This window comes from Mastigoproctus giganteus, chromosome 1 (genome assembly GCF_048544385.1).
Source record: "Mastigoproctus giganteus isolate SK-2022 chromosome 1, ASM4854438v1, whole genome shotgun sequence".
NCBI classification, from domain to species: domain Eukaryota; kingdom Metazoa; phylum Arthropoda; class Arachnida; order Uropygi; family Thelyphonidae; genus Mastigoproctus; species Mastigoproctus giganteus.
The window spans coordinates 268,955,359-268,980,194 of NC_143575.1; the positions used below are offsets into that span (position 1 = coordinate 268,955,359).

Consider the following 24,836-nt stretch of genomic DNA (forward strand, 5'->3'; position numbering starts at 1 on the left):
ACCCACCCGGCTAGCCAGGTCGGCTTCCTTTGCTGCCTCCTTTAACAGAACTGCATAGATTCCATCCACTCCACATACCTTTCTTAGGTTCAACTTCAACAATTTCTCCTCCACTTTGGTCTCAGTTATTACAAAATCATTTAGTTCCCTACTAGGGTTTGATAAGCTTTTGGTCTCCACTTCCCTACAGATTTCCTAATGTGTGAATGTAGATGCAAAATACTCATTCAGTTTGTAAGCTACCTCAGCAGGATCATAAACAATCAAACCATCAATACCAAGTGGATTAATGTGATTCATCACCTTCCTTCTACAGTTTACATAAGTAAAGAATTCGTTGCTGTTTTTCTTTGCAATCTTTACCAAGGATTTCTCATAATCTGCCTTCACTTACCTAACCTCTTTTGTGACTTGATTACAGACAAGCTTATATCTACCATAGTTTTCTGTGTCACCTGATAATTTATGTATCCCATGCATTTTTCATCTCTGCCATGAGTCTCATTAGTTCCTCTGGCATCCATTTAGGCCTAAACCTTGAACAATATTTCTTAGTTGGTATGTAAAGCCTAGTAGCTTACAAGATTACTTCCTTGAATGCTTCCCATTTAGAATTTGCTGTTGGTAACATCATTGTATAGAATTTAAACACTGTCTGAGACCACTGTAATCACCTTTACGAAAGCAAAAACCCTTGCCTTTACCCCTGATGATAATTACATCTTTGAGTAAATCCCACGTCAGCACATTGTAATCACTGCCACCTAGTGGTTCCTTTATCTGCAGATTTTTAATGCATCAAGAATCACAGCTGATAAAAGTTCCAAGTGATTAGTGGAATTGGGAGAACAATAGGGCCAACAGATGAATCTGACAGAATGAGGTAGAGAGATTTTAAACCAGAGAAGGTCGAAAAGAGGAGATTCCAAATTACTCTGACAGGGAATATCAGAGCCTCTGACAGGGAATATCAGAGTGGATACATGCATAAATACCCCCTTTGAAGGAAAAGGAAATATACAGTGAATAATTAAGACAACTGAGATCAGCAGTAGTTGAATTAACTGGTAATTGGGATTCTATCAGGTAAAGTAAGTGGGGTTGGCAGACTGTAAGTGGAAATTGACATCATTGAGATTGGAAGTGAGACCATGTATATTTGTGAAATGAATAAGTTTGGGAGGTTTAGATCTTTATACAGATAAGTTTCTTCTATTAATTTGACTATTCATGATGCATTCAGTAATAAGAAAAAACAGGGAGGATATGTATGAAGTAATGAAATTTTTGGATATAGTGTACGCACAGCAAGAATATACCCAGCTTTTACATATCATAAATTCCTTATCTGTTCCTTAATAAAAAGAAATTTCAGGCTATCTATTTCATAAATAGTCTGAAATTAAAATAAAAAAATAGAATAAAGAATTAGGCTTAAGTCTGCAGAAAGCCTGTCTGGCATGTTCTAAAATTTTAAAACATGCCAGACAGGCTTCTCCTCCCCCCCCCACAAATAAGTAAGTATTTGCACTGATTTGATTTATTTTTAGTTTCTTGGTTCACTAAAAGGATTGATTAATATTTATTTGCATAACATCATTTAAAAAAGCTTCATATTTTAAATGCCAGCTTCTTATTAAAACCTTGTGTTGTTATATTTAAAGGTCCAGTTGAAGAATTTCCCACTAGCACACGTTATATTACATATACCTTTGTATTAGTATTAGCAATGGCCACCTATGGCTTATGCTGCACCAACCAAAAAAGAAGAAAATTTTAAAAATAATAAGAGAAAAGGAAACAGACAACCTATACATTTTCCTCCTACCGTAGATAATTATCCATCCATCATTTTAGAGTAGATAGATATGTTTAATGACCAAGGAAAATTTTAAATTTAATTTTAAGCTCTCATTTAAAACTAACTACAAAACTCTGTTCATATGTATTGTTATGTATTAGGCACAAAGAGAAGTTAATTCTTCTTTTTGCAAAATTTTATAGACCTTTCTTTGTGCACAATTTTATAGAACCCAAAAATCCAGGGCTGTAGATGATTTCAAGATTTAAATCTAAAATGTAGTCAATTTTATTTAGTTATTGGGATTGTCTAAAGTCCAGTGTACAAAATGTCCTTTGTGTACCAATAAACTAATTAAAAATACTTCATGTGGAAAAGAATCTTTATTGAATTTTTTTTTGTTTTTACTTAAAAAATTTTTAATAAATAGTACTTAGTAGTACTCATATAATGTCCTTCTCAAGTTTAAAAACCCTACCTATTTAATTTATCCATCCCTTTTAATAAATTGTAAAAGATAAGGAAAGCCATTGGTGTTCACAACATCAATTTTAAAAATTTCATTCATAACTGAATAAAGAATTTTGGTGACAACAAAGCTTTTTTTTTTCATAGATATTCTCTGGAAATTTGTATTGTCATTAAAAAGAATATTAAAATTTATATATTCAAATTAAGAATATTAAATTTAAATTATAAAAATTTCTAAATATTATTTCTTATTATTCGGAAATACTTTAACTTACATTGTGGAGGAAGCCAAGTTTGTGTCTTCATGCTTTAACTGGCCATCAAGAGCCAAACCTCGTTTATCTTTATTATTGGCAAGAAGAGGTCGAAGATAATAAACTTTGGATAAAGTAAACCCTGGTCCTACAGGACATCCATCTCTATAAAAAAAAATAATAAATATATATGCAAGCAGTTCCTGCTTTACGAGTTTTCATTTCATGGGTTCCTAGGTTTACAAGTTCTTTTTTTCAAGTATCAAATATTAACAAAATCGAAAATATAAACATTAATTTGCAATAAATAAATGCTAAACATTTATAAATACAACATTTCAAGCCACATGTATAGCTAGACAATACTATGGTAGTATTACAGTAAATCCTTGCTAATCCGGTTACAGTTAATCCAGCACACGGAATTTAGAAAGGCAGATGAGTCACTCTGACTTTGCAGAGACAGATGGAACATACATCACATTGTCTTGTTGTTGCCTCTGAGTCGGATGGGTGTTATTGCTTATATTACTTCTTTATATGTATATAACTTAACATATTTTATATATTGTGGGTTTATATAATTGTTGGCTAAACCACCACACCAGTGTCTTGTTGGGGTCCTCGTAAGTAGACTGTTTCGTCATTTTTCGGATAGTCATGCATTTAACACTATCTGATGTGCCCATAAAATCTAATACCTTTCCTTTATTTTTTACAATATTCCGTATGGCTTAGTCACCAACATTATAATGATTCATCCATTAAAGATTTAATGGATGCACCGTTTTCAAACTTTTGAATAATTTTAAGTTTTTGTTTAACTGAAAGCACGACTCTTTTGCATTTACCCATCATTTTTGCAATTTCTAAAAAAAAAAAAAAAAAGACACTCCTGACATAAATAACAAAACAAAATTTGTCTTTTTGCAGTATGATGGAACACAACAATCAACACGACACATTAAAACAAACTAAACATTTGTTCTCTTCCCCCCCCTTTTTTGAGCAGTAGGTGTGAAGACTGGAGGTTGCAGGATAATAGGTACATTTGTCTCCCAATCATGACTTATAACACTACTTCTTGTAGCTTATTTACAACTTGCAAAACATTGTTTATACCTATTCTTTTTTATAATTTGAATTTTATGATTTCCGGTGGATATATATATTTTTTTAATTTGCAGTCTTCAAGTGTCCGGGTTAATCTGATCCAAGTAAATCCAGTCTACTGTACAACTTCTGAGCCTTCCATCGATGGATAAATGTATTGTCTTTTTATAGTTTTTAAATAAAAGCTCTACAGTGATATTTATTTCATTTATTTTCATCAGCACTACCTCTATCATTAAATTTTCTGTTTATATGTGTTCTAAGTTTTTTTTTGTCTTTTAGGGCTATCTCTTGCTTTGCTAATCCGGATTACCTCCCCCCCCCCCAATTCAGGTAGCAAGGATCTACTGTACATAGCTACACATACTACTGTGCATTCGTTTGTTTGTTCAGGCAGATGAGAACATCTCACACTCACATGACATAACACAGTTACCACGCTGACGTTACAAGGTGACTTTACGAGTGCACACTAGGAACAAATTAACTTGTAAAGTTGAGAAATATCTATACAGTAAAATCTCGTTAATACAAACTCGGTTTATACAAAGTACTCGTTTATATGAAGTATAAACCATTCCCCTGTGAAAGGATAGGCTTTTCTATTTAAATATATTTGTTTATTACAAAATTTGGTTAATATGCATTACAAAGTTCGTTTTCACCCAGTGAGAAATAAATATTGTTATTTTGTACATTTAATACAAATCTTAGCATAGCTGTCCGATGATTGCCTCTGGCCACCCGGTTCCCTGCTTCCCAAAGGATGGCACCGACTTGTTAGAAATTATTTTTATGTAAACAAAACCAGTTTATAGTAGCTACAACATAAGTGCATTCTGAAAAACATCATGTTAAATTAACAAAAGAATAAAAACAGCTTTTCTAAGTTGTTCACATATACTCTTCTAAACTTTTCTAAGTTTACATATACTCCCTTGCTCTCCATGGGATTAAGGTCAGTTGCAATTGTTACGCCACTTCAAAGAATCTTTTGCTATGGTATACAGTAATCTATTTTTTGTTCCATTTTATCTGAGCTGATGTCTTTTTCAGAACTTGTGGCTTTAAATTAATTTAAAGTTTGTTTATATTAAATCTCATTTAGTAGTGTTATGGTTACAAAAAGTAAACTGACAGAATTGAGCCTGGAAACTAAACTAGAAATTATACAAGAGGCTGATAGGATTTAACTTAGCAAAATGGACATTGCAAAGTAATACAACATCCCTTTACCTACTTCATCTATAACACTGAAAAACTGAAAAAAACTTGAACTGCGTGACACTGGAGCAGTGATAAAAAAAAACAGGAATGAATTCCTAATTCAAAACACGAGGAGCTTGAAACAAAACGTTTCGAGTGGTACCAATAAATCCATGCATCTAAATTGCCAATATCGGGTCTGATTTCGCAAGAAATGGCAAATTATCTGGCTTCGCAATATGGAATTAGCAACTTCAAATGCAGCAGTGGCTGGCTCCAAAGATTTAAAGACAGGAACAACTTGGTTTCTTGAAATGTTTGCGGCAAGTCTGGATTAGTCAACAAGGAAAAGGCTACAGACTGGTTGTGTTCTGTACGGTCCATTCTTGAAAAATATGAGGCAAAGGATATTTTTAATCTTGATGAGACAGGTTTATTTTATAATTTTCTGCGAAACAAAACATTTGCTGTTCGAGGAGTCTTGTCATGGTGGAAAATTAAGTACACAGAGACTCACTATTCTGTTATGCTTCAATTCAAAACTATGCCCACTGGTGATTGGTAAGTTTTCCAAGCCAAGATGTTTTAAAGAAGTTAACCAACTTTCCTGTGATTATGTGGCCAATAGAAGTGCTTGGCTTATGGTCAAAAAATTTCAGTCTTCGTTATCAAAAGTGGACAAAAGAATGGCTTCAGGAAAAAAAGGAACATTTTGATGATTCTAGATCGTTGTACAGCACATTCTGCCAAGACACTTAAGTTGACAAATATACAGCTGTTATTTTTAAACTCCCATTACCATCTGTAGCCCAGGGGTCAGGAGTGGGAGTGCAGTACACATGCTCTTTGGGATCAAGCCACTGACTGCTAAATATGGTCGATCTGCCAACCTGCACTGGATCAGTGTGGCAGATCATGGTCCATTTCCTCCAACATGAATTGTTGAGGAGACTTACATCCTGCAATGGGTGATAATGGCTGCAGTTTACTTTTTTTTTTTTTTTTTTGCCACCAATTTTATGCAGCTACTATATCAAGGCATTATTTATAACCACAAGGGAGCATACAGAGCCTGCCTGATAAGGTACTTGATTCTCAACATAGGAGCACCTCTGTAGCCAGGTATCTGCATATCTGCATATCTCATGCAGAGTCAGATTTAAACATGAGGCAGCCCTAAATCAAAACATGTAAACAGGGTGCAGAACAGCAAGATTCTCTCCCTCCCCTTCAGAAAATGAGTTCTCAGGTCATGGCTTATTTAAATTATGCCTAAATCGAATGCTGATCACATGCAACAAATTGTGGCAATATTCTTAAGAGTAAAATAATGCAAGTGGTTAAAAAATTTATATTCTAACCTAGTAAATTTTTAAATAAAGTGATAACAAGTGAATTGTCAATAGTATAACTTATTTGTAGTATTAAATATTTTCACTGGACTTACCGATATCTCTTTTCATAGGCATTTGTATAATAACTTAAAATGAAAAAAAAAAAAAAAAAATCTCAGTTGCATGTAATACAGTATTTATTTGAAGAGCATGACTAATCAGGAAGTGTAAACCAATAGACGCTAGAAGATTCTTTTCCAGAATGTGTTCATCTATTAGGTGAATATACACTCAGTTCTAGACTTATGATGTTCCATTCTTATCACATTTATTAAATAAGGAATGGCAAGAATATGAAACTGCATTTCAATAGAAATCACAGCACCTTTTCTGCAGTGCATTTTAATAAATAATTGCCTGCACTAAAGTTTATGATTTTGTAGTTTTAGTTATTGATTATACTTTTGGATAATCCCAAGAGGGTTCTCCAAAAGGTTCTTTTTTAAATTTGGATAGTCCTTTTCAAAACAATTTTCTCTATACAGGGTGTCTCAAAAATATTGGTACAAACATTTAGGGGAGGTAGGTAACATCTAAAGGAATGTGAATCGCATAGGAACCCATAACCGGAAACGTCTCGGGAAAGTAGTAGCAGAGGCAGACGAGTCTTGCCACGAGATCCATTTTCGTCTCCACAGGCGATTCATACACGATAGATTTGAGGGCCCACAGAAAGAAATCAAGGCAGGTGAGCGTGGGAGGCCAGGCAATGGGTCCACCACGGCCAATCCATCGACACCCAAAATGCCTGTTCAAATGGTCACGAACACACCTTCCATAATGGACAGGCACCCCGTCATGTTGAAACCAAATGTTGCGTCTCACATTTGCTGGAACATCGTCAAGTAACCCTGGTAGAACTTGTTCAAGAAAGATCCGATATTTAGCGGAGTTCATGCGGGATGGTAACATGTATGGGCCGACTAAGCAGTCACCGACCATACCTGCCCACACATTTATTGTGAAGCGATGTTGTGCCGAATGGGGGCGCACACTGTGTGGGTCGCCATGGGCCCACACATGAGTATTGTGCTGATTGAATAATGCCTTCCCGAGTGAAATAAGCCTCATCCATGAACAAACATAGGCTGGAAAATTCAAGTCTTGAACACTTTCTTGGAGAAACCACTGCGCAAAAGCCACATGTGCAAGATGATCTTGGGGGGGGAGCAGTAACTGAACCCTTTGGAGATGAAAGGGGGTGTAAGGAATCGTGGTGCCAGACATGCTGTACACTGCAACGAGACACGCCCCTAAGGCAGAGGCAACAGCAGGTGCGCTGGTAGTAGGATTATTCTGGACGGCATTCAACACACTTTCTTCCATGGCGGGAGTTCGCGTCGAACATGGTCTGCCAGCACTACTCCTGTTACCTCTAAATGACCCATAATCACACAAATTTGATGCACACATGCAAACAAATGGTAGTCAGGTACATGTCTATCTGTCTGTCTGGGAAGCGTTCTCCATAAATTTGTTGAGCAGCTCGTCCATTGCCCTCTGCTAATCCATACACTAGGTGCATGTCTGCCAGCTCACAGATCGTATATCGATGCATGCTCTTCGTGCGGCGACTACTGCTTGAATGAGTAAAGCAGAAATTTTCCCTCTCGCGAACTGATGAACAGTGCCGTCTACCACCTTACGGTGACGTTTCTGGTTATGGATTCCTATGTGATTCACATTCCTGTAGATGTTACCTACCTCCCCTAAACGTTTGTACCAATATTTTTGAGACACCCTGTATATATAAATACACTTATTCATCCTATATAAATATATGTAATCATCCTAAATCATCTTTTAGTTTTATGTATAAAAAACAACTTAACTAGGGCAAGACCCTTCACATTCACCTTAGAGCAGCTTCAGAACTATAATTTCCTTATCCCCACAAATGTTTTCCAGCTGTGGAAAAAATATCTTCATACAGAGCTGAATTCAATTTGCAAGAGGATGAGACACACAATAAAGACAAAGTAGTATATTTTTTTAAAGAGATTGAACATTGATGAAAGTAGCAATGGCCAATTAGCAAAATTTCAAAAGGCTGTTATGCAGTTCATATAAATATGCAAGTGAAAAAATAAGAATAACAGTTGGACACTACTAAGATAATACATATAGTATGTATGTATGTCACAAAAAATTTCCACTCCAATGGACATAAGAACAAACATAATTAACCTTTGGAGAGAACAGAATATTCCCTGTAAATGGCCCAATGCAGTAATACACTTAATGTCTGTCTGTATTTAATTTCTGCATTAATATCTCCTGCAATCCCATATATTTCTTAGCTATTTCAAGCTAAATTCATGTTACTTCAAATCGTAACTCTAGAGAAGAAAAAACAGGTAAAAAGCCGTTGCTTTATCTAACTTTCATGTTTTCTCTTACTTGACAAATTATTATGATAAACATTCTAATACAAACAACTAAGGAATCTTATTTTTAATAAATGGTACATTACTGTAAAATATGCTTATCAGTTGTGTGTTACCTTTGTTCTACATATTATCAATTAGACCAGGGTTCGAGCCCATGAGCCACCAAATACGGAGGATGCGGAAAGGTCAGGGAATAACCACCGCATATCCCCGGAGCAATATGGCCTTAGTTGCTAATGCTCCTAAAAACCAAATAATAACAACAACATATTACCAGCAGACAGGTTGATTTTACTTTGCAGTGCATATGTACAATGTTCATATCGTTAGGCATGATAAAGCATAAAACACTCTGCAAAAATAAGATCTCTCATATAAAATGGATAAATATTGATAAGTGTTATATAACAAAGTAAATACATTTAATAGATTCAAATTAACTACCTTTCATTTGCTTTCCAATACAGTGATCCCTTGATTAACAATTTTAATTGATATTTAGTATTAGCAATGGCCACATGGTGCAAGAAAGCCTATGGCTTATGTTACACTAGCCAAAAAAAAAAATAATAATAATAAAATAATAATAAAATAAAATAACAAAAATAAATAAAATAAAATAATAAGAATAAAAATAAAATAATAATAGTAAAAAAAAACATAATAAAAAAAAAGGAAATAGACAACCTATGCATTTCCCTCCTGTGTAGGTAATTATCCAGCTGGCCTTTGAATTTTCCAAAACTGTCAGCCTTTACCACCCATGTAGGTAACTTATTCCAGTAATTTATAAAATAAAAGTTTCGCTGGCTAAAATAAAAGTTCCTGCAATCCAGTCTAAACATTGTAACTTGAAATTATGGCCCCTTGTTCTAGAATCATTTATAACCGTGGAAATTTTGCCCTTGTTCATTTTGCTTATGCTTCTCAGAGCCTTAAACACCTCAGTCAAGTCTCCTCTAAGGTGCCTAGTTTCCAAGCTCTGCAACCCACATATTCGAAGTCTTTCCTCATATGGACGTCCTTTTGCCAATCTCACCAGGCATGGTTCCATGAAAATGACTACAAACTGAAATTACCATTAATTGAATATATGAAACACACATCATATGATTAATCCAATCCAAGACCACTGAAAATTGAATTTTATCACAGAAAAACTGTACTTTATAATACGGTATTGTACAGTAATTGAACATTTTATATTAGCAAATAAATATTTATATTAAACTGTTAAATGCATATACACTGAGTGATCACTGAATTATGACCACCCCTATGAAAACTGAATACGATCCATTGACCATGTGAGGTACGAGAGTACGGAGTTAGTCGACCTACATAGCATAGATAGGGTGTCAGTGGTTTAGTAGGTAGTAAAATTCAGAGAGTGATCGGTAAAAGGAAGGATTTATTCAACTTTGATAAAGGACAGATTGTGGGTGCTCGACAAGCTAGTGCCTCAATTTCCTAAATAGCTGAACTGGTGGGGTGTTCAAGAGCCGCCAGACAGCTATGCTTCTTATGAGCTCTTTTCTTGGCTGAAAATAATGTCCAAACATTGCTATACTAATATCATTAATCGAAAATAATGTCCAAACGTTGCTATACTAATATCATTAATTGAAACTTTCACTGTTAATTAAATGCATGGGATTCGATAAGAGAGCACATCATAAACCAAAATATCATTAATCAAAGAGCTGCTGCAATATTACAAAGATCATTTCAATAGAATAACTTGTATAGTTACCTCCAAATGTAGAAGAACCAAAGAACATTTCTGACTAAAACTAACACTAATATCTTACTTTAACAAGTTTAAAAAGATATTTTTCCACAACCAATCAATATCCATTTACTGTACAACTTTGAATTCACACAACCAATTTTTCTTCTTCCTCATTTATCCCTTAGACTTCCATTTTCTGAACCAACCTCTCTTCACACACATTTCCAGAAAATTAGAATTTACGAAAATTCATGTTTAATGTCAACAGATATCTTCTATCATCTTCTCAACCTTCAACCCACACATGGTACTAAGTACTATAGGTACTAATATCTATTATATTTGGGATTTTCAATAATAAAAAAAAAAAAAAAGAGAGAGAGAGAGAAAATTTTAATTTAAATTTCTTTTGTGACTTTTAATGTAATACACAGAAAAGCTGCATCAAATTTCTGAGAGCAAATTTATCTTTTTAGACTTGACTTCTATCTCCTATACTTGTAGCTTAAACTTTCAAGGAGCTTCACCTCAATTATGGAACCCCCTGGTAGAAAACCTTATCTTTTCCTACAGTTATGCATTAAATAAAATGTAATGATCCGTCAAATATAAATGAGCAGTCTTAGCCATAACCACTAGCATATAAAACTGATATTGTCTTTGCTGGTTCTGATTAATTAGAAATATGAAGTATATAATCAAACATAACATAAGGATTTATTCTTGTAACTATATAAATCACATCAAAATTAAATTAGGGCTTAAAGATACAAATGAAAATTATATTAAGATCACTCACTCGCTTTCAATTTCTGCAACTGTACATTTATACTGTGCTGTGGAAAACAGGCAGATGTCAGCAAACTGCCGAACTGTAATGAAGAAAAGAACTGCATTTATACCAAATATTAAAAGTTGAAAATAAGCTATTGAAAGAATTATTTACATTTTCAAAGCAATTAAAGAAACCCAGTAGAATGTATAATTATCCTAATACATATAGGTTGGTTGGTTGGTTTTATTGAGGTTTTTTAAACAAAAAACTTGTCATGGTAAATCATGTAGCAAACTTAGTTTGCTCATTGCTGTGCCCTCCATGTACAATGTCTTATACTTTGCAGCATGAAGCTTTATATCCTAAATTTATTTTTTAAGTGCTTTAACCTTTATCTATAATAACGATAGCATCCCTGAATTCGGACAAAGTATCAAAAGATAAGAAATGTATAAATTTTTCTCTAATTCAAGAAGATGATTCAAAGGGTGAAATAAGTTTCTGCAGGCCTGCAAATGTGACTTTTGTGATGGGAAAAAGTATGGCATCCATAGCTAAGGATGAAATTAAAGAATGATCTGGACAGGAAAAAATTATAAAATCTTTGTTAAAGGTTATGTTCCTGGGTTATTTATTTATTTATTTTTTTTTTTTTTTGAAACATCAACATCTTAGGCTATATTGCTCCATTCGGTTTTGTCTACGGAAACGTGTTTATGGGTTATATGAAAGTTGAACAGGCTGAAAAAACCTAGATACTTCTATTGTCCTCCCACCTTATACGGCTGCATTTGGAATATCATGTAAATGATAATGACATAGAAAAGCATTGATCTTCTGGAAAGGGTACAAAGACAAGCAACCTGCTTGGTGAAATATGCAAAAGGATACCATATAAGGAAAGACTTGAATATATGGACTACAGACTTCGTAAATTCAGACTTCCTATTAAGTCTATAAGGCCCTGAGAAAGGATAGTAAACTGAATGAAGGTGAAATTTTTAAATTCAAATTACAGGGAAACAGATTAGACTGGATTATAAGATTCCCCCCCCATTGGTTGCGGGGAGGGGCTCCCCGCAACCAATGGGCTGTTAATTACCGGATGAAAGTTACCTCTGTGGGTAGGTGACACTGACAGTGTGGGGAAATTTAAAGAACAGTTGGATAGCTTTCCAAATAAGGAAAGAAATACATTGGTAGTTATAGTTTATTTATTTTATTTTTATTTATTTTGTTATTATTAATTTTATTTTTGGCTGGAGCAGCAAAATCCCATCTTTTGCTGGTGCTTCCTTAGCACCAGACATCTGCTTGGTGAGATATGCAAAAAAGTAAACTAAGATCTTGATGTTTCGTTAAAAAAAAAAAAAAAAAAAAAAAAAAAACTGTAATATAACCTTTAACAAAGATTTTATAATTATTTTTTTCTTGTCCGGATCACTCTGTAATTACATCCTATGGACTACATAACCCTGCTCAGATTGCAGACAACGTGAATAGGTATTCTGCATCTAAATTCACACAAGGAATTCTTTAGAGAAGGAGATGCCAGAAGTTCATCAAACTCTAACAAGGAGCTAAATGACTTTGTGATAACTGAAAGGAAAGTGGAAAAGAAATTGTTGAAGATGGGCACAAAAGTCACCAAGGGTGAATGGAATCTATTCAATTATATAAAGGGAGGCAACAAAGTAGGTAAGCAAAACATTTAGCAATAATTATGAGGCCATCCTTGAATTCAGGGGAGGTTCCTATGGACTGGAGATCTGCAAATGTATCCCCAATTCATAAAAGGAAAATCAGAAAGACATGAGTAATTACAGACATGATAGATAATCGTGTGTTCCAGAGAAAATAATGGAATCACCGGTTAAAGTAATGCAGGACCATCTCGACAGGCATTCAATTATACTGTAAGCACAGCACAGATTTGTTAATGGGCAGGCTTGTCTAACCAATCTCATTGGTTACTATGATGCAGTGACCAAGTAATTGGATGCAAATAATAATTTTGACATCATACTTTTATTTCAGGAAGGCTTTTAATACTGTTGCACATAAAAGACTGCTGTACAAACTGGAGCAACATCGCATTAAGGATAAGTTACTGCTACAGATAAAGGGTGGTTAAGTGGAAGAAGACAAAGAGTAGTTATCAATGGGCACTGCTCTTTGTGGAATTACATTATCAGTAGAGTTCCCCATGGTTCAGTGCTGGGCCCATTGTTGTTTCAATATTTATCAATGATATTGATTAAGGTATATCAGGCTTAATGTCTAAGTTTGCAGATGATTCAAAGGTGTCAGGGTGGTTAACGAGTCATCAGAGTGAGCTACTGAAACAAGATCTAGGAAAATTGGGTCGATGAGATGAGAAATGACAGCTCAAGTTCAACATTGACAAATGCAAAGTATTGCATATGGGTAGCAGTAACCCCACAATAACTTATCAACTATGTAGTACTACCCCCAAGAATGAAAAAGACATCCTCTGGAGGACTCACTTTAGGAAGGATGTAGATCTGCTGGAACAGGTGCAAAGAAGGGCAACCAGACTGGTGAAGGGTACTCTCACCCAGAAAGGCTGCAGTTCTGCAAATTGCAGCATCTTGAGACTAGGCACATGCAGGGAAATCTGATTGAGTTGTTTAAAGCCTTGAATAGGTTGAGTAAGCTGCATGTTAATGGCATTCTTGTAAATTCAAGTTGAGGAAGAATGGTTGCAGAATAGATGTGTAAAAGTTTGCCTTCAGCCAGCAGGTGGTTGATTGTTGAAACAGGCTTCTATTTGTTGTTGTGGAAGTGGATGGTCTGGCATGGATGGGTGAACTGTGTAAGGATTTTTTTTTTTTGCTGATGCTATATAAGCTTGCTTTCTTACATAATTTGCCATTACTACTACTACTTGTGGCTAATAAAGATAATAATTACTAATTTTATAAAGGAATTTAAAAAGAAAGTGCCATGGTTAAAAATAGCAAAAACCAAATGTAAAATTTTTAGTAAATAACTACATTATATTAAACAAGGTTTTGTTTTATACACCTAAGACATAATACTTCTGATTTCAAAGTAAATTATACAAAAAAAAAAAAAAAAAAAAAGTTGCAGTACTTATGTAATAAAGGGATTGTAGTCTATAATAACAAGAAAGTTGGTCATGTTCTTGATTTTTTTTTAAAACACAATTCCAGGTGTACAGGCATTTTTACACATCTGAGAGCCATTTTTGCTTTACATTTCAGCCTGTCATTTAAAAAAAAATTACACCTTTATGGCAGAAAAAAAAAATCTGCTGTAAAACTCCTACCTTTTGACAGTTCCACAGTTTGATCAGATTCATATTATTTAAGATGAAAGATACATTTCTGAAATAAGATTTACGTTAATCAATACAATTCTAAATCATTACTTCTAAATTAATATCCTTAACTTGTTTTTCTCTGTGAATACACATACACCTACCTGACACTTTTATTTTTTTAACTGTTCTGTTAGAATTGTTGGCTATGTGAACATTGATTACTATATCTTCTCCATGATGATATAGCTGTAAAAGAATAAAACACGGTAAAAATTCTATCTAATATTTTTATAAAAAACCAAAGAAAAATTGATTATAACTATAAATACAACACAACAATGAATCATAACTTCTAGCCCAGGAAAGAAACAGGAAGGAAGTCTACCAATGAATTGTTACCAAATAGATTTTATTATTGCAGTAACTACCTGATTTATGAACATTATTCCTGAAAAGTAAAAAACTAATGCTCATAAAGCAGGAGTAATTTTCCCATAGATATACTGTATATGGAGAGGATGTTTTACAAAATTAAAATGTCCACTCCCAAAAATGCAAGACACCTGGGATAATTATTATTATTATTATTATTCTCCCCTCCTTTTGGCTAATGCTATATAAGCCTTCTTTCTTGCATCATTTGCCATTACTAATACTAACAAACTATAGAATTTATTTCAGATATATGTTCTAATGGCAAAATTTAAAAAACTCTTTTTTTAACAATTGCTATTACAAACTTTTTTTTTTTTTTTTTTTTTTTTATGAGAACCCCAAACACGAGAGGTATTATAACCTATAGTACTTAGTCCCGTGCTTGGGTTGGAGGTTGAGAAGACGGCAGTTGAATGAATAAATGAGGAAGATGAAAAGTTGGTTCTGTGGGTTTGAAGTTGGACAGTAAATGGATGTTGGCTAGTGGCGGCACGTGTTTGGACTGTTTTGAAAGAGAGAGCGGGAATTATAGAAGCCAATTCAGAAGAACAGTGCCCATGGAAGTATCTGTAGAAGAGGCATGCAGCAGAAACAGTGCGTCTATGAGAAAGCGAGTGGAGAGACTGTTAGAGATGAATCATTAATTAACCTAACTGCCCTCTTCTGAATGGAATCAAGAAGCCTGAGAGAGGTTTTGGGGGCACCACCCCAGATGTGGGAACAATATTCCATGGCAGGGCGGATTTGCAATTTATACAGAGTGAGCAGCTGTTTGGGAGAAAAGTAACGCCGAGAACGAAAGAGAAGACCAAGTTTTTTAGATGCAGAGGAAGCAATATTTGTAATGTGCTTGTGCCAAGAGAGATTAGAAGTCAGGGTAATCCCCCAAAAGAGATATATCATTTTGCCTAGAAATCGGAGTGTCACTAAAGATAAGCATAGGAGCAAAAGAATCCTTTTTTGCGAGATATAAGACAAGATTGAGTTTTAGAAGGGTTGAAATCAACTAAGTTGTCTTTGCCCCACTGGAGAATTACCTGAAGATCGGCATTTAAGGAATTGGCAGCAGATTTTTCGAGAACTTGAAGCTGATTGAGCTGGACAAGGTTTCTCAAAATGGAAAGTTGAATGCAATGTGCTATCATCGGCAAAACTATGGATAGGATTTCCAGTCAATGGAAGAAGGTCATTGATATACAAGAGGAAAAGAGTGGGGGAAAGAACTGAACCTTGGGGGACACCGGCATTAGTGGAGAAGTTAGAAGACAGAGAGCCATCTACCATCACCCTCAGTGAGCGATCAGAGAGAAAACTGGATAACCAATTACTAAAAATAGTTGGCAAACCATAAGATGGAAGCTTGTTTAGAAGACCTTTATGTCAAACACGATCAAAAGCCTTTGAGATGTCAAGAGCAACTACTTGTGTTTCACCGAACCTTTCAATTGAATTAGTCCATAAATGGGTAACATAAGCCAGAATATCACCAGAGGATCGACACTGACGGAATCCATACTGGCGATCGTTGATCAGACGGAAGGTTTCTAGGTAGTTTAAGAGTTGGCGGTTAATTGATTTCTCCATTACTTTAGAAAGAGTAGAAGTAATTGCAATGGGACGATAATTGGATGGGAGGGATTTGTCACCCTTTTTAGGAACTGGCTGGATATGAGCAAATTTCCAAGCAGAAGGAAAAACACCTTTGGAATAAGAAAGTGAAAAAAGGCGGCAAAGAATAGGAGTAAGTTCAGGAGCACAGGTTTTGAGAACAAGTGGAGAAATACCATCAGGACCTGGAGCTTTCTTAGCATCAAGATTCATCAAAATCCTTCTGATATCATTTTGATGGAAGACCACAGGAGGCATTGAATGGAGTGTAGTAGTAGTAGTGGTAATAGTAGTAGTAGTGGCACTTGATGCAAGAAAGCAAGTGTAGGAGCTTATGCAGCATCAGCCAAAAAAAAAAAAAAAAAAAAAAAAATCACACCATACCCTCCAAATGCCTGTCCAGTTCCTCCTTAAATTTATTTAACCTATCAACTTCCACAACGACAGATGGAAGTTTGTTCCAGCAATTAACCACCCGCTGGCTAAAGGCAAATTTCCGCACATCTATCCTTTCTTAATTTGAACTTATGTCCCCGTAGGTTCGTATTCTGAACAAGTGGGAGGATCCCATCAGAATTCAGCGTGCTCAACCCATTCAAGGCCTTATAGACCTCAATCAGATCACCGCGCAGGTGCCGAGTCTCCAGCCACTGCAATTTGCAGAACTTAAGCCTCTCTTGGTAAGAGGATCCCTTCATTCCCCTCACCAATCGTGTTGCTCTTCTCTGTACACGCTCAAGCAAATCTACATCCTTCCTAAAATGAGGCCTCCAGACCTGTACGCAGTACTCAAGGCGTGGCCTGGCCATTGCCTTATACAGAGGGACAATCACCTCCTTTTCCCTGCTAGCAAAATTCCTATATATCATTGACAAAACCCCATGACCTGCCCTAGCAGCCTGTCTACATTGCTCAGAAAACTTCATATCTGACTGCACAATTACTCCCAGGTCTTTTTCATTTTCTACCACCTTAAGTGTAGTACCACACAGTTGGTACGTTTCTCTGGGGTTACTTCTACCCATATGCAGTACTTTGCATTTGTCAAGGTTAAACTTCAGTTGCCACTTCTTAGCCCATCTGCCCAAATTATCTAGATCCTGTTGCAGTAGCACACTGCCATTACTGTCATTAACAACCCTGCCAACCTTCGTGTCATCTGCAAACTTCGACATTAAGCCTGATATACCTTCATCAATATCATTGATAAATATACAAAACAACAGTGGACCCAACACCGAACCCTGTGGGACTCCACTAATAACATTAGTCCATGAAGAGCAGCACCCATTGATTACCACCCTCTGTCTTCTCCCACTTAACCATCCTTTTATCCATTGTAGCAACTTACCCTTAATACCATTCTGCTCCAATTTGTACAGTAGTCTTCCATGCGCAACAGTGTCAAAAGCTTTCCTGAAATCCAAGTATATGATATCAAAATTATTTTTTGCATCCAGTTCCTTTGTGACCACATCATAATAACCAATCAAATTTGTCAGACAAGACTTTCCCTTAACAAACCCATGCTGTGTCTGAATTATTGCTGCAGTCTTGTCTAGATGATCCTGCAATGCATCTTTAACCAGTGACTCCATTATTTTACCCGGAACAGAAGTTAAACTAACTGGTCTGTAATTACTCGTGTCACCCTTCGAATCTCCTTTGTGAATTGGGGATACATTTGCACATCTCCAGTCCGTGGGAACCTCCCCTGAATCCAAGGATGCTCTCATAATTATGGCTAAGGGTTTGCTTAGTTGGTTTGCCGCCTCCTTTAATATAACTGGATAGATCCCATCCACCCCAGGTGCCTTTCTTATGTTTAACTTCAACAATTTCTCCTCCACTTTGCTCTCAGTTATTACAAAATCATTAAGCACACTGCTACAATTTGATAACCTTCTTCCATTTTCAAACTGTAATAATTCCTCACGTGTGAATGTAGATGCAAAATACTCATTCAGTTTGTTTGCTATCTGAGCAGGATCATCAACAGTCGAACCATCGATGTCAAGTGGACCAATCATATTCATCCCCTTCCTTTTAGAGTTTATATAAGTAAAGAAATCCTTGCTGTTTTTCTTAGCATCTTTTGCCAAAGATTTCTCGTAATCCGCCTTTGCCTGCCGAACCTCCTTTGTGACCTGATTACAGACTAGCTTATATCTGCTACAGGCTTCTGCGTCGCCTGATAATTTATATGCATCCCATGCATTTTTCTTCTCTGACACGAGTCTCATTAGTTCATTTGATAACCATTTAGGCCTAAACCTTGAACAATATTTCTTCATCGGTATGAAAAGTCTAGTAGCTTCCACGATTAATTCCTTGAATGCTTCCCACTTAGAATTTACTGTTTGTAACATCGTCAGTTGATCCCACTGTACAGAATTTAAAAACTGTCTGAGACCACTGTACTCCCCTTTACGGAAGCAAAAACCCTTTCCTTTACCCCTGACGGTAGTTACCTCTTTGAGTAAATCCCACTTCAGCACACTGTGATCACTGCCACCTAGTGGTTCCTTTATCTGCAAATTCTTAATACACGAATGATCACTGCTGATAACCAGATCAAGAGTATTACTTTCTCTGGTTGCCTCTCGAACATGCTGCTGCAGAAAACAATCATCCAATAAATCCACAAAAGTCTGACTAGTGTGTGAGTGACCAACCCACAAGTTCCAGTCAATATCTGGGAAGTTAAAATCCCCCATTATAAGACATTCTGATTTACTGACCCACTCTATTTCTCTGTACAATTGTTCATTGTACTCATTCGAGTCATTAGGCCTATAACACACTCCTACTCTTATTTTTGCTTTCGCAGTGCTTATGTCACACCAAACTGACTCAACAGTGCACTGTCCATCTATATCAACTGGATGCACTGGAGTGTGTTAGGAATGGTGGGAGGTGTTTTACCAAGATCATTAATACATGAGCTCGAAGAAAAATGGGATGCTAGCAGGTCAGCTTTATCCTTGGCTGAAGTGACAACAGACCCATCTGGTTTGGACAGAGATGGGCAAAAGTTGCGGCCAATAGCTTTGGCAAGAGACCAGAATGCTCGGCTACCATTAGGGCAAGAAGCAAGTTTTCTACTCTTAGCCTGTTCAAACTCTAGTTTGGACTGATTAATAACTGCTTTACAATTGTTGTGAGCTTTGGTGTAGGCAGAAAATGAAACTGAAGAATTAGAAACAAGCCAATTACGATATGCAACGTTCTTCTCTTGGACAGCCTTAGCACATTTATTGGAAAACCAAGGTTTAGATAAAGGACAAGATTTTAAAGTGGAGTGTGGGATAAAGGATTCCATTCCTGCAAGAATAATTTCACTGACACAATCTGAGCAAACGTTGACATCAGAAGTTTTGAAACAGTAATCAGACCAAGTTTAATTGAGCATAACAAAACAAGCATGTGACAGTTATAGACAATTACATTATTCTGATTTGTATGAGTATTATAAGAGAATTAGCTTTAACACCATTAGTAGTGACATATAATGCAAGAAAGCAAGCTCATAACAGCATCAGCCAAAAAAAAAAAAAAAAAAAAAACAACTTTCCCACTTCGCCTATCCATTCCTTCTATAGTTAGTCTAATTCTTCCTTAAATTTATTTAAGCTATCAACTTCCATGACAATAAATGGAAATCATTCCAGCAATCAACCATTTGCTGGATAATGGAAACTTCTGCATATCTATTCTGTAACTGTCTGTCCTAAATTTGAATTTCTCTCCTCATGTGCATCTCATCAGCACTGAGCTCACTCAAGCCATTCAAACCTTAAACACCTCAATAAGATCATAAAATTGCAGGTACCTAGTCTCCAGACACTGCAATTTGCAGAACTGAAGTTTTGCTTGGTAAGAGCACTCCTTTGTTCCCCAATCTCACTGCTCTTCTTTGTACTTCTTCCAGCAGCACCACATCCTTCCTAAAATGAGGCCTCCAAACCTGTATGCAGAAACTCAAGATGTGGGCCAACCAGTGCCTTATACAATGGAATAATCACCTCCTTATCACTGCCAACAAAATTCCTATATACCATTAAAAAAACCTCCATAAGCTGTCCTGGCAGCCTGTATGCTCAGAAAAATTCACATCTGACTGCACAATTACCCCAAGGTGTTTTTCATTCTCCACTACTCTGAGTGTAGTACCACACAGTTGGTACATTACTCTGGGTTTAAGACCCATATGCAGTACTTTGCATTCGTCAATGTTTAAACTTCAGCTGCCACCTCTAAGCCCATCAGCTTAACTTTTTTAGATCCTGTTGCAGTAGTGTACTGTCATTACTGTCATTAACAACCCTGCCAACCTTTGTATCATCTGCAAATTTAGACATTAACCCTGATATACCTTCATCAATATCATTGATAAATACAGAAACAACAATGGGCTCAACAACTAACCCTGGGGGACTCCACTAATAACATTAGTCCATGAAGAGCAGTGTCCATTGATTACCACTCAACCATCCCTTTATCCATAACAGTAAGTTGCTCTTAATGCTACACCTCTGTAATAGAATACAAAAAGAAAAGTCAAGTATATGATATCAAATTAAATTGGTCAGACAAGATTTCCCCATAACAAAACTAAGCTAGGTGCGAAGTATAACTTCAATCTTGTCTAGATGATCCTGCATTACTTCTCTAACCAGTGACCTCATTATTTTTTCCCCTGGAGCAGATTCTTAATGCATGAATAATCACTGCTGACAATCAGACTAAGAGTATTACTCCCTCTGGCTGCTTCTCTAACATGTTGCTGTAGAAAACAGTCATCCAATAAATCCACAAAAGTCTTGCTAGGTGACCAAGCCACCTAGTCAATATTTGGAAAATTAAAATCTCCCATTATAGGACATTCTGATTTGCTGGCCCACTATTTATCTGTACAGTTGTTCATTGTATTCATCAGCGTTATTAACCCTATACACTCTTACTCTCATTTTTGCTTTCTCAGTGCTTAAAAAAAAACAAGTGCTTATGTCACACCAAACCAACTCAACACTGGCCAAGCATGTCATCTGGATGCACTGCCTTAGATTTTATGTGCTTTTTAACTAAAAACATAACCCTCCCCCAATCATGTCTGTCCTTCCCATATACATTGTACTCCCCATATTCAAGTTCTATATCCCTTATATCTGAGTGACACCATGTCTCTTGATGTTTTGACCAGCACTTCAAATTCATTAAATTTATTTACTATGCCCATAGCACTGGTATACATGTAATTATGTTACATACATGTAACACAGCCCATGTATCTACTTTTCTATGATGAGTCACAGCAATCCTTGAAATCTCTGGCACCTTGCTTTCCAGGTTGCTGCTCATTCCAATAAAAGCAGTGCAAGAATCATTTTCTCCTCTGCCTGCAGCTATTGTTAATTGTTAATCTATTAGTCTGTGCATTCCTCTAATACTACACTCAAGATAGTGGAGAACTGAAAAGACCATGTGCAGTCAGACATGAAATTTTCTGATCAGAACAGATGTGCTGCCAGGACAACTAATGGAATTTTGTCAAAAATATACAGAAACTTTGCTAGCAAGGATAAGGAGGTGATTATCCCTTAGTATAAAGCCGTGGTTAGGCTGCATCTTGAGTACTGCATACAGGTCTGGAGGCCCCCACTTTAAGAAGGATGTAGATATGCTGGAACATGTGCAGAGAAGGGCAATCAAACTGGCAAAGGGAACAAAAGGATGCTCTCACCTAGAAAATTTTCTGACCCATCTAACACTGCCTCGATAGCATCAGCAAATATTCTCGAACCCTTTCTATTTAAGGGTATTCCATACCTGTAAAAGCAGTAATAGAATCACTGATGGGATAAGACAGGTGAAAGCTGATTATGAAAAATCACTAGCAAAGCGAGCTTTGAATGAGGAATAGGAGTTCTCATATGTGAATACAAAAAGAAAAGAGTAAATCAAAAGGGTTCCTTAATTGGTTGCAGTAAAAGGTGCACAGAAATTCATTCAGAAATGGCAGATGAGTTGAACAGATTCTTTTCAATAATATTTACAGTACAAACCAAAGTCAAGTCTTTGGGGAATGTTAAGGAGTCTGATTTCTGAAAAATAAATGATATAATGATCTCAGAGTTTTCATAAGAAAAGCTGTTGAAGTTACAACAGGGTGAGCCTCCAGGGGAGGAGAGTATATATTGTTATAATGAAAGAGGCTGCAAGCAAGTAAGTGTATCAACCTACTAGGAATGCTAATTCTCAATGTTTCAACACATATCATTAGACTTTGGAAAGAGGAGTAAAGGTACTAAAGGGGAGTTAGATAACCATAGACCAGTGAATGAATATGACTTGTGTGCTAGGGAAGATTGTGAAGCCTAATGGAGTCATCCTACAGTTCAGGCTGCAACTGAGGACTATCTTGACAATAAATAGCATCTTGAACAGATCCCAGTATGGATTTGTTAAGGGGAGGTAATGCCTGACCAATCTGGTAAATTACTGTGATGCATTTAACAGTTGGATGCAGGTAACAATTTTGACATTATATAGTTTATTTTTACATTGTATACAGACTTTAGTAAATCTTTTGGTACTACTGTCCCTCATGGAAGGCTGCTATATAAACTGGAATAAGTTGGAGTTACTGGTAACATCCCTCGCTGGATCGTAGGCTGTCATAAATGGTCAGTGTTCAGAGTGAACCAATGTAACAAGTGGGGCCCCTTCGGGATCTGTGTTGGCTCCCTTATTATTTCTAAATTTCATAAATGTATCCAAGAAGAGTTGTTTTCTGATAATTTGAAGGAGAGAAGAGTGATAAAGAATTCAAGCCAGGCCCCATGCTATTTCAAAATGACTTGGATCGGTTGCACATATACCCCCCCCCCCAAATGGCAACTAAAGTTTAATGCTTCTATATGCATTTTAGAGAAAAAAAAAATCCTAGTCTATACGAAATTTTCCATTAGTGTAAATAGGCAGCTAGGAAGGCACTTATAAGACCTTCACTAGTAGGGAGGAGGTCACTGTCCCTCTATACAAGATGATGATTAGTATCTGGAGTATTGTACTCAGGTCTGGTAACCATACCTATAAAAAGATATAGGTTCTGGAGATAGTTCAAAGAAGAGTGACCAGATTAATTATAAACACAAACTGATTCACATATGAAGGGCTTAGAAGGCATGGACTGCAAAGTCTGACAACTGGACATCTAAGTAGAGAAGGGATTGAGTAAAATAAATGAGAAATGTCTGTTCTCCCTTGTAGGTGAGACAAGAACCAGGGGACACAATATAAAATATTGTTGAAGAACAGAAGACTGGAGCTCATTAAGTTCATTTATGGGCGAGAAGTTGTCAAACACTAAAATAAGTTGCCTCCCAATGTGGTAGATGCAGTGGCTAAGTTCAAAGCAGAACCAGATGGTTACCTCATGGGAATGGAATTAGTATGAATATTTTTTATTTGTTTAATTATTTTATTTTATATTAAACAAATTAATATTAAATAAATAAATAAATAATTAATATTAAAATAAAGTGCAAGAAGATCTGTGCCAATTAATAAATATTATCTGTCTTCTGTCACTCAACCATCCCTTTATCCAAAGTAACTTGCCCCTAATGATATGCTGCTCCAATGTGTACAGCAGTCATTAATGTGGAACAGTACCAAAAGCATTACTTAAATCTCGGTATGTGATGTTAAAATTACTTTTGCATCCAGTTCTCATGTTCCTGAATCATAACAGCTAACCAGATTGGTCGGACAAGAACTCCACCTTAACAAATCAGGCATGATTTCCATATAATTCTATTCCTGTCAAGATGACCTTGCAGTACTCTTTAATTGCTGACTCCATTATTTTCCCTGAAACAGAAGTCAAGCTCACAGGTCTATAATTGCACACTTTGCCGTTTGATTCACTATTGTGAATAAAAAAGATATTTCCACATCCCTACTCTGAAACCCTGAACTAAAGCATGCTCTCATAATATGGACAGGGTTTGCTTTTGCTGCTTCTTGTAATATAATAGGATAGATACTACTACTACTAGATTCCATCAGCCCTAGGTGTCTTATTTGCTTTTAGCTTCAACAAACTCAGCCGTGTACTGGCACTCAAACCGTGAAGGGTGGATGACTGCTGTTATTTTCAGAATTTTATTTTGAATCTCAGTTACAACCAGAATCGGAAGTGTATTGCAAAGCAGAAGGAATTCCGCTCAACATTTTTCTTATTCTTAATAATGCCACAAGCTTTTTTTTTTTCTCTCAACTATCACAAATTCATTCACCTCCTAGTTAGAATTATGTATACGTCTGATATCCCCATCCTGGAAAT

General features: G+C 36.1%; 1 protein-coding gene across 4 annotated transcripts in view; it reads right to left on the reverse strand.

The window, feature by feature from the left end:
* krz (beta-arrestin protein kurtz) overlaps nucleotides 1-24,836 on the reverse strand; it is a 363,906-nt gene that overhangs the window by 41,781 nt on the left and 297,289 nt on the right. For all 4 annotated transcript variants that reach the window (XM_090377575.1, XM_090377567.1, XM_090377584.1 and 1 more), the window contains 3 exons: nucleotides 14,605-14,689; nucleotides 11,161-11,233; nucleotides 2,548-2,691 (listed from right to left, as the gene is read on the reverse strand). In XM_090377575.1, the coding sequence (XP_090233701.1) occupies nucleotides 2,548-2,691; nucleotides 11,161-11,233; nucleotides 14,605-14,689 (302 nt within the window). The remainder of the gene's footprint in view (nucleotides 1-2,547; nucleotides 2,692-11,160; nucleotides 11,234-14,604; nucleotides 14,690-24,836) is intronic.